General features: G+C 51.9%; 1 protein-coding gene across 4 annotated transcripts in view; it reads left to right on the forward strand.

Annotated features, from left to right (window-relative positions):
- The window catches only part of GRM2 (glutamate metabotropic receptor 2), a 45,402-nt gene extending 33,061 nt beyond the window's left edge, over positions 1–12,341 (forward strand). For 3 of the 4 annotated variants that reach the window (XM_045025868.1, XM_045025869.1, XM_045025871.1), the window contains 3 exons: positions 642–1,705; positions 8,873–9,047; positions 9,680–10,980. In XM_045025868.1, coding sequence (XP_044881803.1) covers positions 642–1,705; positions 8,873–9,047; positions 9,680–9,753 — 1,313 coding nt within the window. In that variant the 3' untranslated portion in view covers positions 9,754–10,980. Of the gene's footprint in view, positions 1–641; positions 1,706–8,872; positions 9,048–9,679; positions 10,981–11,409 lie in introns of those variants that run through there. The other variant, XR_006581326.1, reaches the window with a different exon arrangement.
- The last annotated feature ends 2,922 nt before the right edge of the window (positions 12,342–15,263 follow it).

A 15,263-nucleotide genomic window follows, 5' to 3' on the forward strand; every position in this document is an offset into this window, starting at 1 on the left:
GCCGCCATTGGTATGTACTCGGGGTAGCTAGCCCAGTGCCACTGATTGCTGCTGCCCATGCCACCATGCTGTGCTTGTATTTTTAGCACACTAGCTCACTAAGGGCTGCCATGAGTATATCCACGCAAGCTGCGAATCACACTGCCAGCACCCAGCGCAGATGTAGCCACAGTCCATATTGGGACCTACTAACTCATGTTAAAACTACGCACTGACTTATCTTCACTAGGATCTTACCTCCTATTAGTGACAACATGAGGTACTAAGGACACACCTTTTATCTCAGTGAAGATGCACCCTCAAATTTCCCTCTCCTCATTAACTCACCCATGTAGCACATGCTAACGTGCTACTCTGTTTTTCTTGCCTCAGGGTTTGGAAGATGTTAATTAGGGTAGGTCTGCATGGCAGTCACAGGCTGTGATGGCAGCTGGTGCAGACAGCCCTGAGCTAGTTGGAGTATCGGGAGCAGTGAGTCTGGATAACATGAGCTAACAGCACTCCTTTAAATCCTAGTCTAAACATGCCCCCTGAGGGAGGATGGACAAAACGTGCCGTGTTCCAATCTGAGCATGAAACCCACTGGAAAAAGCCCAACTTTCCTGTACATTGAATCTCTCATCCTTTTCCTCTTCACCCAGCTCCATTCAGGCCAGCAGACACCAAAGGCATCGTTCGATTTGACCGCTATGGTGATGGAATCGGTCGTTACAATATCTTCAACTACCACAGAGCGGATGGGAGATATAGATACCAGAAGGTGGGCTACTGGGCAGAAGAGCTTACCCTGAACACCACCCTCATCCCCTGGGCAAAGACCTCTGTTCCCGTGTCCCAGTGCAGCGACCCCTGCAAGAAGAATGAAATGAAGAGCATGCAGCCGGGGGACATGTGCTGCTGGATATGCATCCCATGCCAGCCTTACGAATACCTGCTGGATGAATTCACCTGCATGGACTGTGGTCTAGGATACTGGCCCAATGATACCCTGAATGGCTGCTATGAGCTACCACAAGAGTACATCCGCTGGAAAGACGTCTGGGCCATTGGGCCAGTTACAATCTCTTGCTTGGGTTTCCTCTCCACCCTCTTTGTCTTTGGGATCTTCATTAAGAACAATGACACTCCCATTGTGAAGGCCTCAGGCCGCGAACTCTGCTACATCCTCCTCACTGGGGTCCTGATGTGCTACAGCATGACTTTCATCTTCATTGCAAAGCCCTCCACCGAGGTCTGCACCCTGCGGCGCTTGGGGCTGGGAACCTCCTTTGCAGTCTGCTACTCCGCCCTCTTGACCAAGACCAACCGGATCGCTCGGATCTTCAGCGGGGTGAAGGAAGGGGTCCAGCGCCCACGCTTCATAAGCCCCACCTCACAGGTGGTTATCTGTATGGCCCTCATCTCCTGCCAGATGATCATCGTTATCATCTGGCTCATGGTGGAGACCCCTGGCACGGGGAAGGAGACGGAGCCTGACAAAAGGTACATTGTCACCCTCAAGTGCAACAACCGCGACTCCAGCATGCTCATTTCACTGACCTACAATGTGCTCTTGATCATCTTGTGTACAGTCTATGCCTTCAAGACCAGGAAATGCCCTGAAAACTTCAATGAGGCCAAGTTCATTGGATTCACCATGTACACCACGTGCATCATCTGGCTGGCCTTCCTGCCCATCTTCTATGTGACCTCCACCGACTACCGCGTAAGTGATCCCTGCTGAGCAGGGTAGGGAATGGGAGGCCAGCAGCGTGGCTAAGTCCACTGGATTCCAGGGTCCTGCTCCTTGTTAAGTGGAGATGGAGTTAGAGGGTTGAGGGTGGGTCTTGGACACTAGAAGACCAGCCTGCAGGTGGGAAAGCTGTCTGTGCAGATGAACAAAAGAGCAGTTGTTATAATTAAATTAGATCTGAGGACACTCCGGATTGTGGTTAAATGCAGCATAGCAGGTCGCTAAGGGAAAGGAGGAAGGGTGTGTGTCTCTGAGGGAGGCAAATGGGAGAACATGGCTGGTAGGCATAATGCAGGCAAATTCTGTGCAAGTTCCTTGCTATTCCAGTCCCGGGCCTCCATACCTGCCTGCCAATACATCTTGATCCTGATCTGCCGCCTCCCTGCTATTATAGCCTTGGGCCCCACACACAACCCTGCCAATGCCCCTCCAGACTGCACTGCTATCCCCCACCCCCGATGCCAATGGTGGTTGGCCTTGAGTGGGGCAAAAAGAGGATTCAGGGACCAGACCAAGACCAACACATTGGTTCTCCCTTTATTCGTTCATCTAATGCTCATTAACCAGAGTCATCAATCAAGGGGGGCTGATTTTTCCAGCAGAAATTGCAAACCAGAAATCTAGAGGCCATAAAAGCATGTCTGGGGAGCTGTGCCAGACTTAGGCACCAAGTGACACCTTGGGGAGCAAGGGGCCCTCGATGTCTGAGACAACCACATCTCCTAGCCCAATTCCCCCTCTCTGGCAGCTCTGCAAATTCAAAGGCTGAGCCAGTGGTGAAACACAGCGCTAGTCCCGCTCCTAGAATGGTTCTGCCTGAGAAGGGGAATGTGTCTAACCCTGTTACTGATCACTGGGCTCATTGGTGTAGTCTCTGACCTACAGGAGCTGGCGGTCCTGAAAAATGCTGAGGAAATGTTTGCTCTTGTATTTCTGTAGACAACCAGCAGCACCTAGTGGCAGCTGAGATGAACATTAGAGAGTAGTACAGTGCCTACCAGGATCCTGTCTGCCACTAGCCACTCTTCCGTAGAGAACAGTTTGAGTGATGTACATTGGAGAAACACTTTATAATGCTGTTGGGTGGCAGGGTGGTCTAGTGTGCAGAGCAAGCAGCAAGGAGGCAGGAGACCTGGCTTCTGATCCAAGTCATTTCTCCTGTCTGTAGGAGTAGGGTAACGATACTGGATTATCTTGATGGGGTGGGAGGTAAGCAGGGAAGCTTTTTGATAGACAGCATAACCAGCAATGTCTATCGCTAAGGTTGTCTGACCCCTTCCGTTATAAGACCCTGCTTTCAGTTACTTGCAACTTTGCTAAACTTTAGCTTGCCAGGGTGAAATTTTCCATGCTGGGCATCTGCCTCAGGCTGACTCTTTTTTTTTGTTTTGAAAGTTGTAGCAAAAAGGCTTCAGATGTTTCCAAGAATGAGATGAGGAAAGATGGGCTGGCTTTGCTCTTGTTTAAAAAAAACCCTCACATGCATTTTGCTCAGAAGTATAGCGCCTCCATGCATTGGTGCAGGGACTTGAAATGGGGCAGGGAGGTCACCCTGATGTCAGGGCTGTGCTTTTTTTGCTACCTCTGTGAATATGTACTCAAATTTGGCCAAGTTATGAGCCTCTGAACATTTCAGTTACCTGTGCTCAGAGTCCATCTGCACTGAGCATGCTCCAGCCTAGCGCCTGAGCAGAGCAGGAATTGTTTTGCAATCACCCTCCCCATTTGATACAGGGGCTGCTGGAGGGTCGGGAGCAGAACTGAGAGCAGGGAACCCCTCTCCTGTGGTCTCAGTGACACCAACCCACACTGGGCCCAGCAGTGAAGAGGAGAACTGAGACCACCTTGAATGCAGAGGGGTGACAAGTGGGGCCTGTGGGGAGAAGGGGTTGGCGAGGGGGGGAAGCTGGGATGTGACACCAAGGAGAGGTGAGGGGGACCAGGACATGGAGCTGAGCAGGGGCAGCTGGGATTGAGATGAAGAGTCAAGGGCGAGGCAGGAGGAAACTGAGGCTTGGGACGTGGTGCTCTGGGGGCGTGATAGAGACAGTTACTCCATTAGCTCAAGAGTCCGAGGTCTGTGCAGTGAATCTAAAAGCTTCAGCCCTGCTGGTGATCCACCTGGGTGTCAATATGATTCCATATGACGGAAAAAAAAATTTCAGTTGGCTTTTTAAGAACACAAAAAGCCAAGCTAAAAGAACATTATGGTTGCAAAGTCAAGCACTCAGAAGTTAGGACATGCTAAGATTGCCTGTGCAACTGTAATTTGGCCCCCCTGTCCGTAGGCATTTTGATACAGACTTGAATGAAAAGATCACATGCTATTTTTTCCGCAGGACCCCTTCCCCATTCAGTGCACAGGATGGACAGTGCTCAGGGAGTGAATCAGGGTCCTGTGATTAATGTGCCTGTTGTTTCTAGGACTCCTGCCTCATTTGTTGCAGAAATTGGAAGGAGTGTAATGAATGAAATGGGACAGTAGGAAGAGAAAGGAAGGCTTTGTGGTTAAAGCTGGTGAATGGTGCCATGGAGCACTGGATTCTATCCCTGCCCCTGCCACAGATTTCCTGTGTGATGCTGGGCAAATCACTTAATCCAAACTCATCATATGTGATCACTATTACATGTTCTTGGTGTCTGACTTGAAACCCTAGGGTCTGATCTGCAGGATTGCTGAGCACTCACAGCTGTGACTGAAGCCAAGGGGAGCTCAGCTCTGAACAAATGAAATGCTAAATTCTCTGAAAAAGCAGGTCCCAGGCATCTCAAATTGGGCACCAAAAATGAGTGGGTACTTTTGACCTCAGTCTGTCTCTGTGTCTCAGTTCCTCAGCTGTAAAATGGGGATAATAATATGCCTTCGTCTCACAGGGGTGCTGTGATGATAAATTTAGTAATATTTGTGCATCACTCAGATATTACAGTGAGGAGACCCATAGAAAAGCCCGTGCGGAAATGAACACTTCTGTCTCAGGAGCAGGGTTTGGATAGTGTGTGCAGTAACTAAGAGTTGGGCCACACATCGAGCAATGAGGATAAAACAAAACATTGCCTAACTGCTCATTAATTGAGCACCATCTGTCTTGTGCCCTCAATGAGGAAAAAATAGTATGTGAGCATGTAATTAGAGCCTATCGTAATGCGTACGGGGGTTGAACTAAGGTTGCCCAGGCAACCTCAATTTTGGCATGTCCCAACTTTTGAGCGCTTGACTTTGCAGTTTTTCTGATGCAATATAATGCTAATTTCAGTGACATTTAGTGCCGGCAGCAGTAAAAACCCTCCCTCTGCAGCAAGTAGTCTTTAATCCAGCATGGGCTTAGCATACATGCCATAACAGTGAGAACAAAGGAGTTGGGTTAAAACTGATGAACAGATGACAGGCTGAGGAAGATGTTGCTGAGATGATTTAGGGGCTGCTTCGGCTTGTCCTCACACCAGCTTCTTTCGTGTGTAACCTCTCCAGAGCAGGGAGCGTCCTCCTTCCATGTTTGCAACGCCCCAGGCGGGCAGGACTTTAAAGACTTGTCTTGGATTGTGGCACTCAGGGGCGGCTCTAGCAATTTGGCCGCCCCAAGCAGTCATGCGTGCGGGAGGTGCACCGGAGCCGGGGGACCAGCCGGGGGACCAGCGGACCTCCCGCAGGCATGACTGCGGAGGATCCGCTGGTCCCGCGGCTCCGGTGGACCTCCCGCAGGCATGCCCGCGGAAGGTCCGCCGGACCTGCCTGCCGCCCTCCAGGGAAAATGCCGCCCCACACGCGCGCTTGGCGCGCTGGGGTCTGGAGCCGGCCCTGGTGGCACTTTGGGGAAGGGTCCATGTTTTTGTTGCATGTTTGTACACAGTGGGGTCCTATGGCTGGGGGTCCTCAGCGCTACTGCAATACAGACCAATAATAACAATAATCGTTTTACATTGGTGTAACACTGTTGGCTTCATGTGTACACAAGTGAAACCAGGAAATCACAGGGGAAATCAGAATTGGTGAAATCAGAATCATGCCCTTAAAATCCAGCTTGCCATCCCTGGAAATCCTGGCCTAAATTGCACTGATTATTCACCCTGGAATAGAATGACATTCCTGCTTCTGGAATAACAATTGATCTACGGTAGCCTTCCCCTTAGTGTGACCAGATAGCAAGTGTGAAAAATTGGGATGGGGTGAGGGAAATAGGAGCCTATTTAAGAAAGCCCCAAAAATCGGGACTGTCCCTATAAAATTGGGACATCTGGTCACCCTACTTCCCCTCTCTCCAGTATCTGTGGGTGACCTGAAAGGCCCTGCCCTAGCTCCTCAGCTCTCCCAAATATATTTGAGTATGACGATTCCTGCTCTTCAGTTGATTTCAGCAGAGTAACTCTGGGGGAGAGGCAGACCCTCTGCTTTTACGTTACATTATCCCTGGTGTCAACTGGCACCTCTACAGCCATATTGACCTGAGTGGAAATGAGATGTTTTCCAGTGATGTCTGCACCATTCAACCCCCCGGCAGATACTTGGAGATGGTTGTGCTGTAGCTTTGGGGTTCTAGTGTTATGGAGGGACACAGTTCTGCTCCTCCCTCCCCGAGAGCTCACCTTGAGTGGTTCCTGCTCCGCTGTTTGCACTGGGATAAAGCAATACTTGGGGCCAATCATGGGGCTGGAATCAGGCCCTTGGTAATTAGCGCTAACAACATTGCCTAGGAATGTGTAAGGAGTAATCGCACAGCCCTGGCTTTCGGACCCTCACTTAGCTCCCCGCTAGCCAAAGGCTGCCAATGGTGCTCATGGCTGTGCTGCCTGACAGCTTCTGGAGAGAGGTAGAACTTTGGACTCAGCTGTTGGGAGCTGCTAAATTTCTCGGTACGGCCATGACTCTGCTGCTACTGAAGCTCATGCAGGACTCCTCCTTAGTTTAACATCAGTCCTGCAGAGCTGAGGTGCTCAGGGCTGGAGCACCAGAGTTAGTTGAACCCCCCACCCCATTTTATGGAGGGTTGGCATGTCCCTGGAGGGCTTGCTACAATCAGGGCTCTCCCTGGGTGTCTTCACTATGGAAGGATTTGCCAGCACTATCTGGTTTCTTGGTATGGTATTACTGTGGCTTAGTTGATAGAGCACTGGCTTGGGACTCAGGAGACCAGGGTTCTAGTTCTGGCTCAGCTCCTGGCCTGCTGGGTTACCTTGGGTGAGTCATTTCCCTATCTATGCCTCAGTTTCAGGGGCGGGATAGCTCAGTGGTTTGAGTTCAATCCTTGAGGGGACATTTAGGGAACTGGGGTAAAAATCTGTCTGGGGATTAGTTCTGCTTTGAGCAGGGGGTTGGACTAGATCACTTCCTGAGGTCCCTTCCAACCCTGATATTCTATGATTCTTGTCTATGCCCGTAGAGAATCATGTAGGCAAAACGCCCACTGAAGGCAGAAAGAAGCAGGAGTGTAGGTTGCATGAGACATGTGAGATTGGGCCCATAGTTTGGGGAATGGAGGAACCCTTGCTATGCAGAAGACTGATGTGTGGGAGCAGGAGGGGAACTCTTCATACGCGGAGAAGCAGCTGAGATTCAAAGGAGAATGCTGCAAGAGGTCCTGGCTTCAGACTGCCACACCTGGAGAGCTTGAAGCTGTTCTGCTGAACACCAGAGAGGATGAGTAAGCAAGAGCTCCCAGTTGAGCTTGGAACAGACACTCACAGGCTTCAGGCTAGTGTGGAAATGAGTGCTAGATGGAAGTGAATGTTGCAAAAGGCGAGGGGAGTACAGGAGCTCAGGAGGCAGCATCCCTGTGTGCACTGGGGCATGTGACAAAGCCCCAGGCACATTTTCAAAATGAGAAACTGACTGGACTCTGCTACATTCTCTGACAGCGGAAAGAAATATTTAGACAGTGGCCAGCTCAACATCCACCCAAGCAGAACTCAGAGCTCAGGGTCTGCAACTATCAGAGGCTAGTGCCCAGAGGACCGGATACCATGGAAAGTTCAGGAAACCTGAGGTCCCTTCTTAGATCATGTGGAGCTAAATCCTTAGCTGGGGCTCGATCCTGCAAAGTGCTGAGCTGTCTGGTACATCAAGGTGCTCAACACATACTTAATAACAGTAATAATGTCATCATCCTGGGCAGGGCTGGCTTTAGGCCGATTCCCCCAATTCCCCAGAATCAGGCCCCATGCCTAAGAGGGCGCCGCGCCTTAGGCGTCTTTTTAATTTTTAAAAATTTTTTTACTCACCCAGCAGCGGGGGTTGTGTGTGTGTGTGTGTGTGTCCACTCCAGGTCTTCGGCAGCATTTTGGCGGCGAGGGGTCCTTTGGTGCCGCAGAAGAACTGGAGCGGACCCCCCGCTGCCGAAGTGCTGCCGAAGCCCCGGACCACCACCGGGTATTCGAATCGGGCCCCACCGTTCATAAAGCCGGCCCTGATGCTGGGGAAGACAGTGGGGCTAGTCTTGTGCTTAAGGGCTTTGAAGGATCAATAGCTTTGCATGGCTTTAAGCACTAAGCAAAATTTGGTAGATTCCTCTGAGCTCCACATGGAGTTTTTGGAGCTGAAATTCAAGGTGAAACCAAAGGGTGGGTGGGTGTGTGGGTGTGTGCGCGCGCACACGTCTGAATGCACGCATACCACCCTCTTCTACCCAGTTCAACAGATTGCAACCAATGGAGTTCTTTGTATGGAACTTTGCAAACCAAAATGGCTGTGTTCCCCCAGCTCTGCTGTACGGTGGGAGTATCTGTAAAGGGCTGAAGTTTGCATCTGTTTAGGATATAGACAAGAGGCTATGTGGGGAAGTTTAGATCTGTCTCTCAGATCAGGGAACAGATTTTGATGGAGGATTTGGGTTTGTCCCTGTACAGAGATAATAGGGGCTAACCACAAAGTTGGAGCTGGATCCAAACTCCTGCAGAGTTCAGCATCAGGGCTTTGGTTCTGCCCCATTTCTGCTGGGGTGGGGATAAAATAGAAACTGTTCAAAGGAAGCTGGTGGGTGGATGTCCCCTCTGAGCCTATGCTAGCTGTGCAGGGGTTTGCAGGAGGTGTAGCCAGGCACAGTGCCTTAGGGCAGGTCAGACACCAGGTGTGGCCTTTACTCAGTGGTGGGTTGGGGGTGTATGTGTGTGTTTCACTCTGGGCTGATGTCTCCCCTCTGCTCCCTGCAGGTACAGACCACCACCATGTGCATTTCCGTCAGCCTTAGCGGCACCGTGGTCCTCGGCTGCCTGTTCACCCCCAAACTCCACATCATCCTCTTCCAGCCCCAGAAAAACGTCGCCAGCCACCGCGTGGCCACCAACCGGTTCAGCGTGACTGCAGCCGGCTCCAGCCACTCGCATGGTGAGTGGTTGGCAGCCCTCCAGTGCTGCTCCCTGGCCCTGGGCACAGAGCATGGCTTCTGTCCTCCTGGGATAGGAGTCCTGTTGCAGAAGGAGGGCTGAATGCTGTGAGGGATGGGATCATGGCCAGGTGACCCTGTGCACCAGCTCCCTTTTGAGAGCTTTGTAATTCAAATGTCAATGGCCATTGAATTGAATATGTTACAAGCCATTGAGCCCCCCAGCCCTGCCCTGTAATGTCATATGCTTTGTGCAGCTGCTAATGCTGACATCTCCTGCATGTTTGAGGACATGCGTGCCTCCGTGACATGTAATCGCCACTGCCACTTCCCTGGGGGGGAGGGGAATCTTTGCAGGGCAGGAGGGGATGGTCGCTGGGAGGCAGGGGCAGGCACCCCCAGTTTGTGGGCAGGGTGAGAGGGGGACATGCCCCGGAGAGAGGAAGGGACAGCCCCGGGGCATGGGATCAGCAGCAGATCGTGGCCTCAGCCCCATGGCTGCACATGGGGCTACAGCGCCCACTCCAGGGTGCTCTCTCCAGGCCATGGGGAAGGCGGCAGGGGGCGATGGTGGGGCTGGGATCCAGGTCCAGCTGCTGTTCCATGATGCCTCTCTGTGTTTTTCCCCCACCAGGGTCGGCCTCTCAGTCCGTCCCCACGGTGTGTAACGGCCGCGAAGTGGTGGACTCCACGACCTCATCCTTATGAAATGCCCTGTGGTTCCCATGGGCAAGGGCATGGTCCCCAGTGCAGACCCCCGCACGAAGACACAGGCCTTTTTCGTTCCCATTGGGCCTTTTGTTTCTCAAAGCTGTGCTCCCAGCCTGCTCGCTGATGCCGTCTCACTCACTGGGCCGGCCTTCCCCAAGGAGAGGAGCCGTCGTGTGAGAACTGGGTGCCACCTTCCGCTGCCCTGCTCCCGCAGCGCCGGCCCAGAGAGACACAAACCTGCTGGGGTGGTCGTGATTGTACTGAATGGACCCGCTGGGGCGTGGAGGAACCACACCCTCTCCCTGGGGAGCCAGCGCTGAGCCAGATGGATCTCCTGGCAGATCCACCCTGTGTTACCTCTTGCTGGCCAGATTACCAGAGAGAGCAAAACCCAAGCATCTGTACCTCCCCACTTCTCTCTGCACTGGAATAGGGTCAGGGGAAAGTCCACAGATCCCACCTGGTTGCTCCCCCTTCCCCTCCCTCCCCAAAGGAAGCAGGACCCTCCCCCCCCGAAAGAGCAAATACGAAGGGGTCAAAGGTGCTATGGCTTGAAGAGAACAGACAGGCCCTTCTCCAAGACTACGCTGTCTCGCAGTGCTGGGAAGGAATTCAGACTGTACAAGTCGGGGGCTCAGGGCTGCTGCTGATTTTGCAGGAAGATCCCTGGTTGGAATGTGAATCCCCTGCCCCCTCTGAGCTGTGAGAGACTCACTTTGAAATGGACAAACAGGTGCTTCCACATCAGAGATTTCTGACCCCAGGAACCTGGGTTGTACCCATGATCCTCCTGCTGACGCATTACCTGACTCGGCTAGAGGGACCCTACCTGAGGGTTGCCGCATGTGCGGGACTGTAGGGTTTTGTTTAGCAAGGGCAGTTGGGGACGGGCATGGTGGCTAGCCAGGGAGCAGGGATAGAGGGAGGGGCCCACCGGGGTGAGGCGTGGCACAGGAGGGCTGCCCTGTCAGCACCTGGTGTGGGACACTGACAGAGAAGGGTAGCAGGGGACTGAAACAACTCCTACAAGTGGAGAAATGATGAGGTATGAGAATGGAGGGAGAGACCTGAAAATGTGGGGCCAGCCAGACGCAGAGAGTGAGTGAGGATCTGGCAGCCTGCAGTCCTGGGGACTGACTTCAGAGGGAGCTGTGTGTCCTGTCCCTGGAGACTGGGCCCATAACACAGAGAGCAGGGAGGAACAACCCCGCAACACATGCTTAAGGCCCTCTACCCGGGGGGGGGGGGGGGGGTGCAGCTTCTGCTTGGGGGGCAAGGGTGTGGGGGCATGGCCTGCTGCTCCCCACTTCCACAGGGGTTTGGATTTGTGATGTGCTGAAGTCATTGACCTTGCAGCCTGGTGTCCAAAGGTGCTCCTCACTCTCTGCCTCTACAGGCAGCAGGAAAAGGACATTCCCACTGCATTAGGCTGCCCAAGGGGCTGTTCCCCCAGAATGCCCCCACGCCTTTCATAAGCAGCGGGACGGGGAGGGGTCAGTCTGATTCCATGGAGGGCCAGGGTGCCTCAGACCACTCCCATTCCTGACCCTGCCAGGAGCTGCCTGACCATGACATCACCCAGCAGCCAAAGTTGCCCGAGCGCTGCTGCAGCAGCAAAAGCAGCAATAAACCATCCGGCTCTGTGCTTTACAGCTGCCGAACACTCCGGCGGCAAAGCTGCTCCCGTGCTTCGCTGCAGTTTTCTTGGCACCTTCATCCACCGAGAGCCAGCAGGTGAGTGCAAATGGTACCACTCTTGTCCAGAGCTGCTCAGAGACTTTCAAACAGCATCATTTTGGTCTCAGAATTGCCTGTTTTCTGCGTGATGCATAAATCGTCCTGAGAGACTTTCTTTTTTTTTAACGATGCTTTTTTGCCCCCAAAGATTCAAAATATCAGGTCTCAATATGCTTGTTTTTGTTGGAGGACAACTAGTGACATTCCCAGAGCCTGGAAGAGGGAAAAGCATGTTCAGTGAGACTCTTTAAAACTCTTGGTTCTATTTATTGTAAACCTCCACTTAATTCTAACACCTGACACACCCCTGGGAGAAAAACACTCTTTGTGAAAGGTTCAGCATGCTCTGGCCTTTCAATTGAGGGCTGAGAAAGCTGCCATTCAGGTTCTCCAGTCCTCCAAGGAGTTCTCCAGCAAAAACAGGGACATCATCATAATCCTGATTACTCATCATTTATATCCCACTTGCACCTGTCAGAAGACAAGGACACTGGGCTAGATGGCCCATTGGTCTGACCCAGTGTGGCCGTTCTTGTATAGCTATTCCTGAGAGTTGTAAGTGGAAAAAACAAGCAGGGACAAATCCTTCCAGGTTGTCTTTATGTGTCAAAGAATCAAAACCAAAACATTAGGGCCCAGTGCAGATACAAAATTTGTATCCACATCTGATCCACGATCTGCAAAAATGGTTGGTGGGTATCCATGGATATGCAGGACTCTACAAAAAAAAATCCCTTAATTTTAACCTTTATACAGGGGTGGCCAACGTATGGCTCCGGAGCCACATGCGGCTCTTCAGAAGTTAATATGCAGCTTCTTGTATAGGCACCGACTCTGTGGCTGGAGCTACAGGCGCCAACTTTCCAATGTGCCAGGGGGTGCTCACTGCTCAACCCCTGGCTCTGCCACAGGCCCTGCCCCCACTCCACCCCTTCCCGTCCCCTCCCCTGAGCCTGCAGTGCCCTCACTCCTCTCCCCCCGCCCCTCCCGCCAGAGCCTCCTGTACACCAGGAAACAGCTGATCGGGAGGTGCGGGGAGGGAGGGGGAGGCACTGATTGGCAGGGCTGCCAGTGGGTGGGAGGCGCAGGGAGTGTGTGTATGCGGGGGGGGGGGGAAGCTGCTAATGTATTACTATGGCGCTTTGGCAATGTAAATTCTGGCTCCTTCTCAGGCTCATGTTGGCCACCCCTGCTTTAAAGGAATACACTAATGTACATTTCACACTGAATTATGTTACCCGTTATGGTTACAAGTGACTCCTAGGCTCAGGGTAAAGAATCAAAAACTGGTGTCTGTTTTTTTCCAGTATGTTTCCTTTTTACACTTGACAGCACTTTGTGTAGCATTCCCCTCCCTCCCCACCCCATATGTATAGTCATGTTCCTGTTGTTCGTGTGGGTCTTTCTCACAGCCCCAGGGAGAGACGTTTAGAAAGAGGAAAATGGGATTTCAAAAGTCCCCAATGTTTGTGGAGGGCCATGGGTAAATTACTTGTAACTATTTGTTTTGTTAATCACTTAGATTTCAAGTTGGATCCTTAATGAGAATTTGTTAGTGGTTAATTTCACAGCAATGCATCGCCTGCCTTTCAAATGCATTCAGATGCTGAGCTGCTCTTCCTGTGTCTCAAATGACATCATTAGACAGCACTTCCTGTTAGGCATTATCAGTATCAAGGCCCTGGTGGACTGGCTAGTGCTAAAGAGGTCGCACCAGTGTTTTTCAATTGACTGATGGAAAAATCCGTGTTTACTGTAGAACTATAGAAGTATTTCAACCAGGTGAGCTATTAGTTATTATTTAAGCGAATGTGCTGCTGATCTCTCTTAAGAGTTTTCTGTGGGTCGCATCTTTTTTCACAGTAGCTCCATGATGTCGGTGCTAAATGCTAGAATTCCAGTGTTCGTAGCTGTGCCCAGCCCTCAGCCGTGACACCGGTGCCAATGCCCTGTCCTTCTGCCAATGCCCCCTTCCCACCATACTATCCACTGCTCCAGCAGGACGCCTGTTAGCACCACCGCTCTTCCTGACTACTGGACAGGCACTAGCAATCAATCAGCCCTAAAATCAGCATCCTGCTCCGCTGCTTCTAGTCACTAATCTCCCCTCACCCCGGGGACAGCTGTACCTGTGGCCGCTGGCACTCAGTGCAAGGGAGATCCTGAAAACCAAATGACAGGCTAGGCTGGGCTGGGCAATATAACTCTGTATCTCGTGGTGTTTTTTTAATTTTTATAAACTATTTATTGGGAGGAGCCTTTTGGCTGGAGAGAAAATTATAATAATTAGCTGGCTGCTAACAAAAATGTGCGTGTTCTTTGGCCCTTGACTAGGATTATTATCATTGTGACATGTATTACAAGCCAAACGAGTTTTTAAGCGTAGATCTTTTGTGACCAAGTTTGTGGTTTTTGTAATTTATGTAAATAAAGTGCATTTTTTTTAACGGATGCCCGTCAGTGCCATGTGGGCCTCTCACTGGAGTAAAAAGCAAGAGCTGGGTGTCTGTGTCTTCTTGTAAGAACTGCAGGGCTCCAGGGACTGATTATGGAGTGGCAGGGTTGTGTGCGTCAGGTAATGTGGGGTCAGTGCCCTGCTATACCCCAGATTGTGTGACACACCATGGGCGAGTCATGTTATCACTTTGTGCCTCAGTTCCTCTGTCATGGGGGGATCTGACACCCTTTGTCCTGTGGACTCTTCAGTGTATGGGTTGCCCAACAGGGCTCCCAGCCCCGCCACCACCTCTCTGTGTCACCGTACTACAAACAATAATGCAAAGTGTTGCAGCAGCAGGTCAGGTCAATCCTCTGTGCACTAAGGTGCTAGAAGGGGGCAGGTTAGGGGAACTAGGCAGGAGTCCCTGGGCCTTCACTTTAAAACCCAAGGCAGCACCAAGCTTTTTCCTTGGGGTGAGAAAACGATGCAGTTGCTAAAGTAGAAAAGCAAAGGTGGCCCACTGAATAGATCTCTGGTTTGGTTCTGGGGAGACCTGGGTTCTAGTCCCAGCTCTGTCCCTGGCCTGCTGGGTGGTCTTGGGCCTCAGTTTCCCCAGCTGTGAAATGAAGATGATGCTACTGAGCTGTGTAAAGGGTGAGGTAGTAGTATCCTGCAGCAGGGCAGGGGCTAATTATGAACTCTTCCCCTCACCTGCCACCACCCACATCCCTCTGCTAATGCAGAGGGGGTAGGAGGCTGGTAAAGGGGATGGCAGCATACTAAGTGTTTGGGCAGCTCACTTGCCAGTAGCAAGGGCCAGCTGTGTGTGTGGGAAGTTTCAGCCCCCTGGGAGGTCAGAACTGCCTTCCTGCATGGGAGATGCCTGCCTCCTAGCTCCTATGAGCCATGGGCTAGACACATGCAAAGCCAGGCACTTGCACTATGAGGCCCTTCTTGCTGACACAGCCTAATGCCTTCGCTAAGTATTATAGCCTGTCTGGCCCTTTAAGAGGTGGGCCTAGCAACCCTCCTGAGCTGGCAAATTAATTATAATTAGTGACCCAAGCTGGAGAAGAGTCAGGCAGGAGAGACTCCCTCCAGAGCCAGCCCTCCTTGGCTGGGGGAAGGCAGGCTCAAGTGGGCTCCAGGGCTGGAGCTAGGCCCTGGAAAGAGGGTGAGGAGAGCTAGGGGCTCCTGGTCCAGCAGCAGAGCGAGGCGCTGGGAGAAGTCAGGGAGGCTGCTTTACTACAGACTCCTGGGAAAGCCCCCGGGGCTGGAAGGGACCCAGGGAAGCAGCAGCATGGCTGAAAGGAACAGCACTAGCTCTTAA

This window comes from Mauremys mutica, chromosome 7 (assembly GCF_020497125.1).
Source record: "Mauremys mutica isolate MM-2020 ecotype Southern chromosome 7, ASM2049712v1, whole genome shotgun sequence".
Taxonomy (NCBI): Eukaryota; Metazoa; Chordata; order Testudines; family Geoemydidae; genus Mauremys; species Mauremys mutica.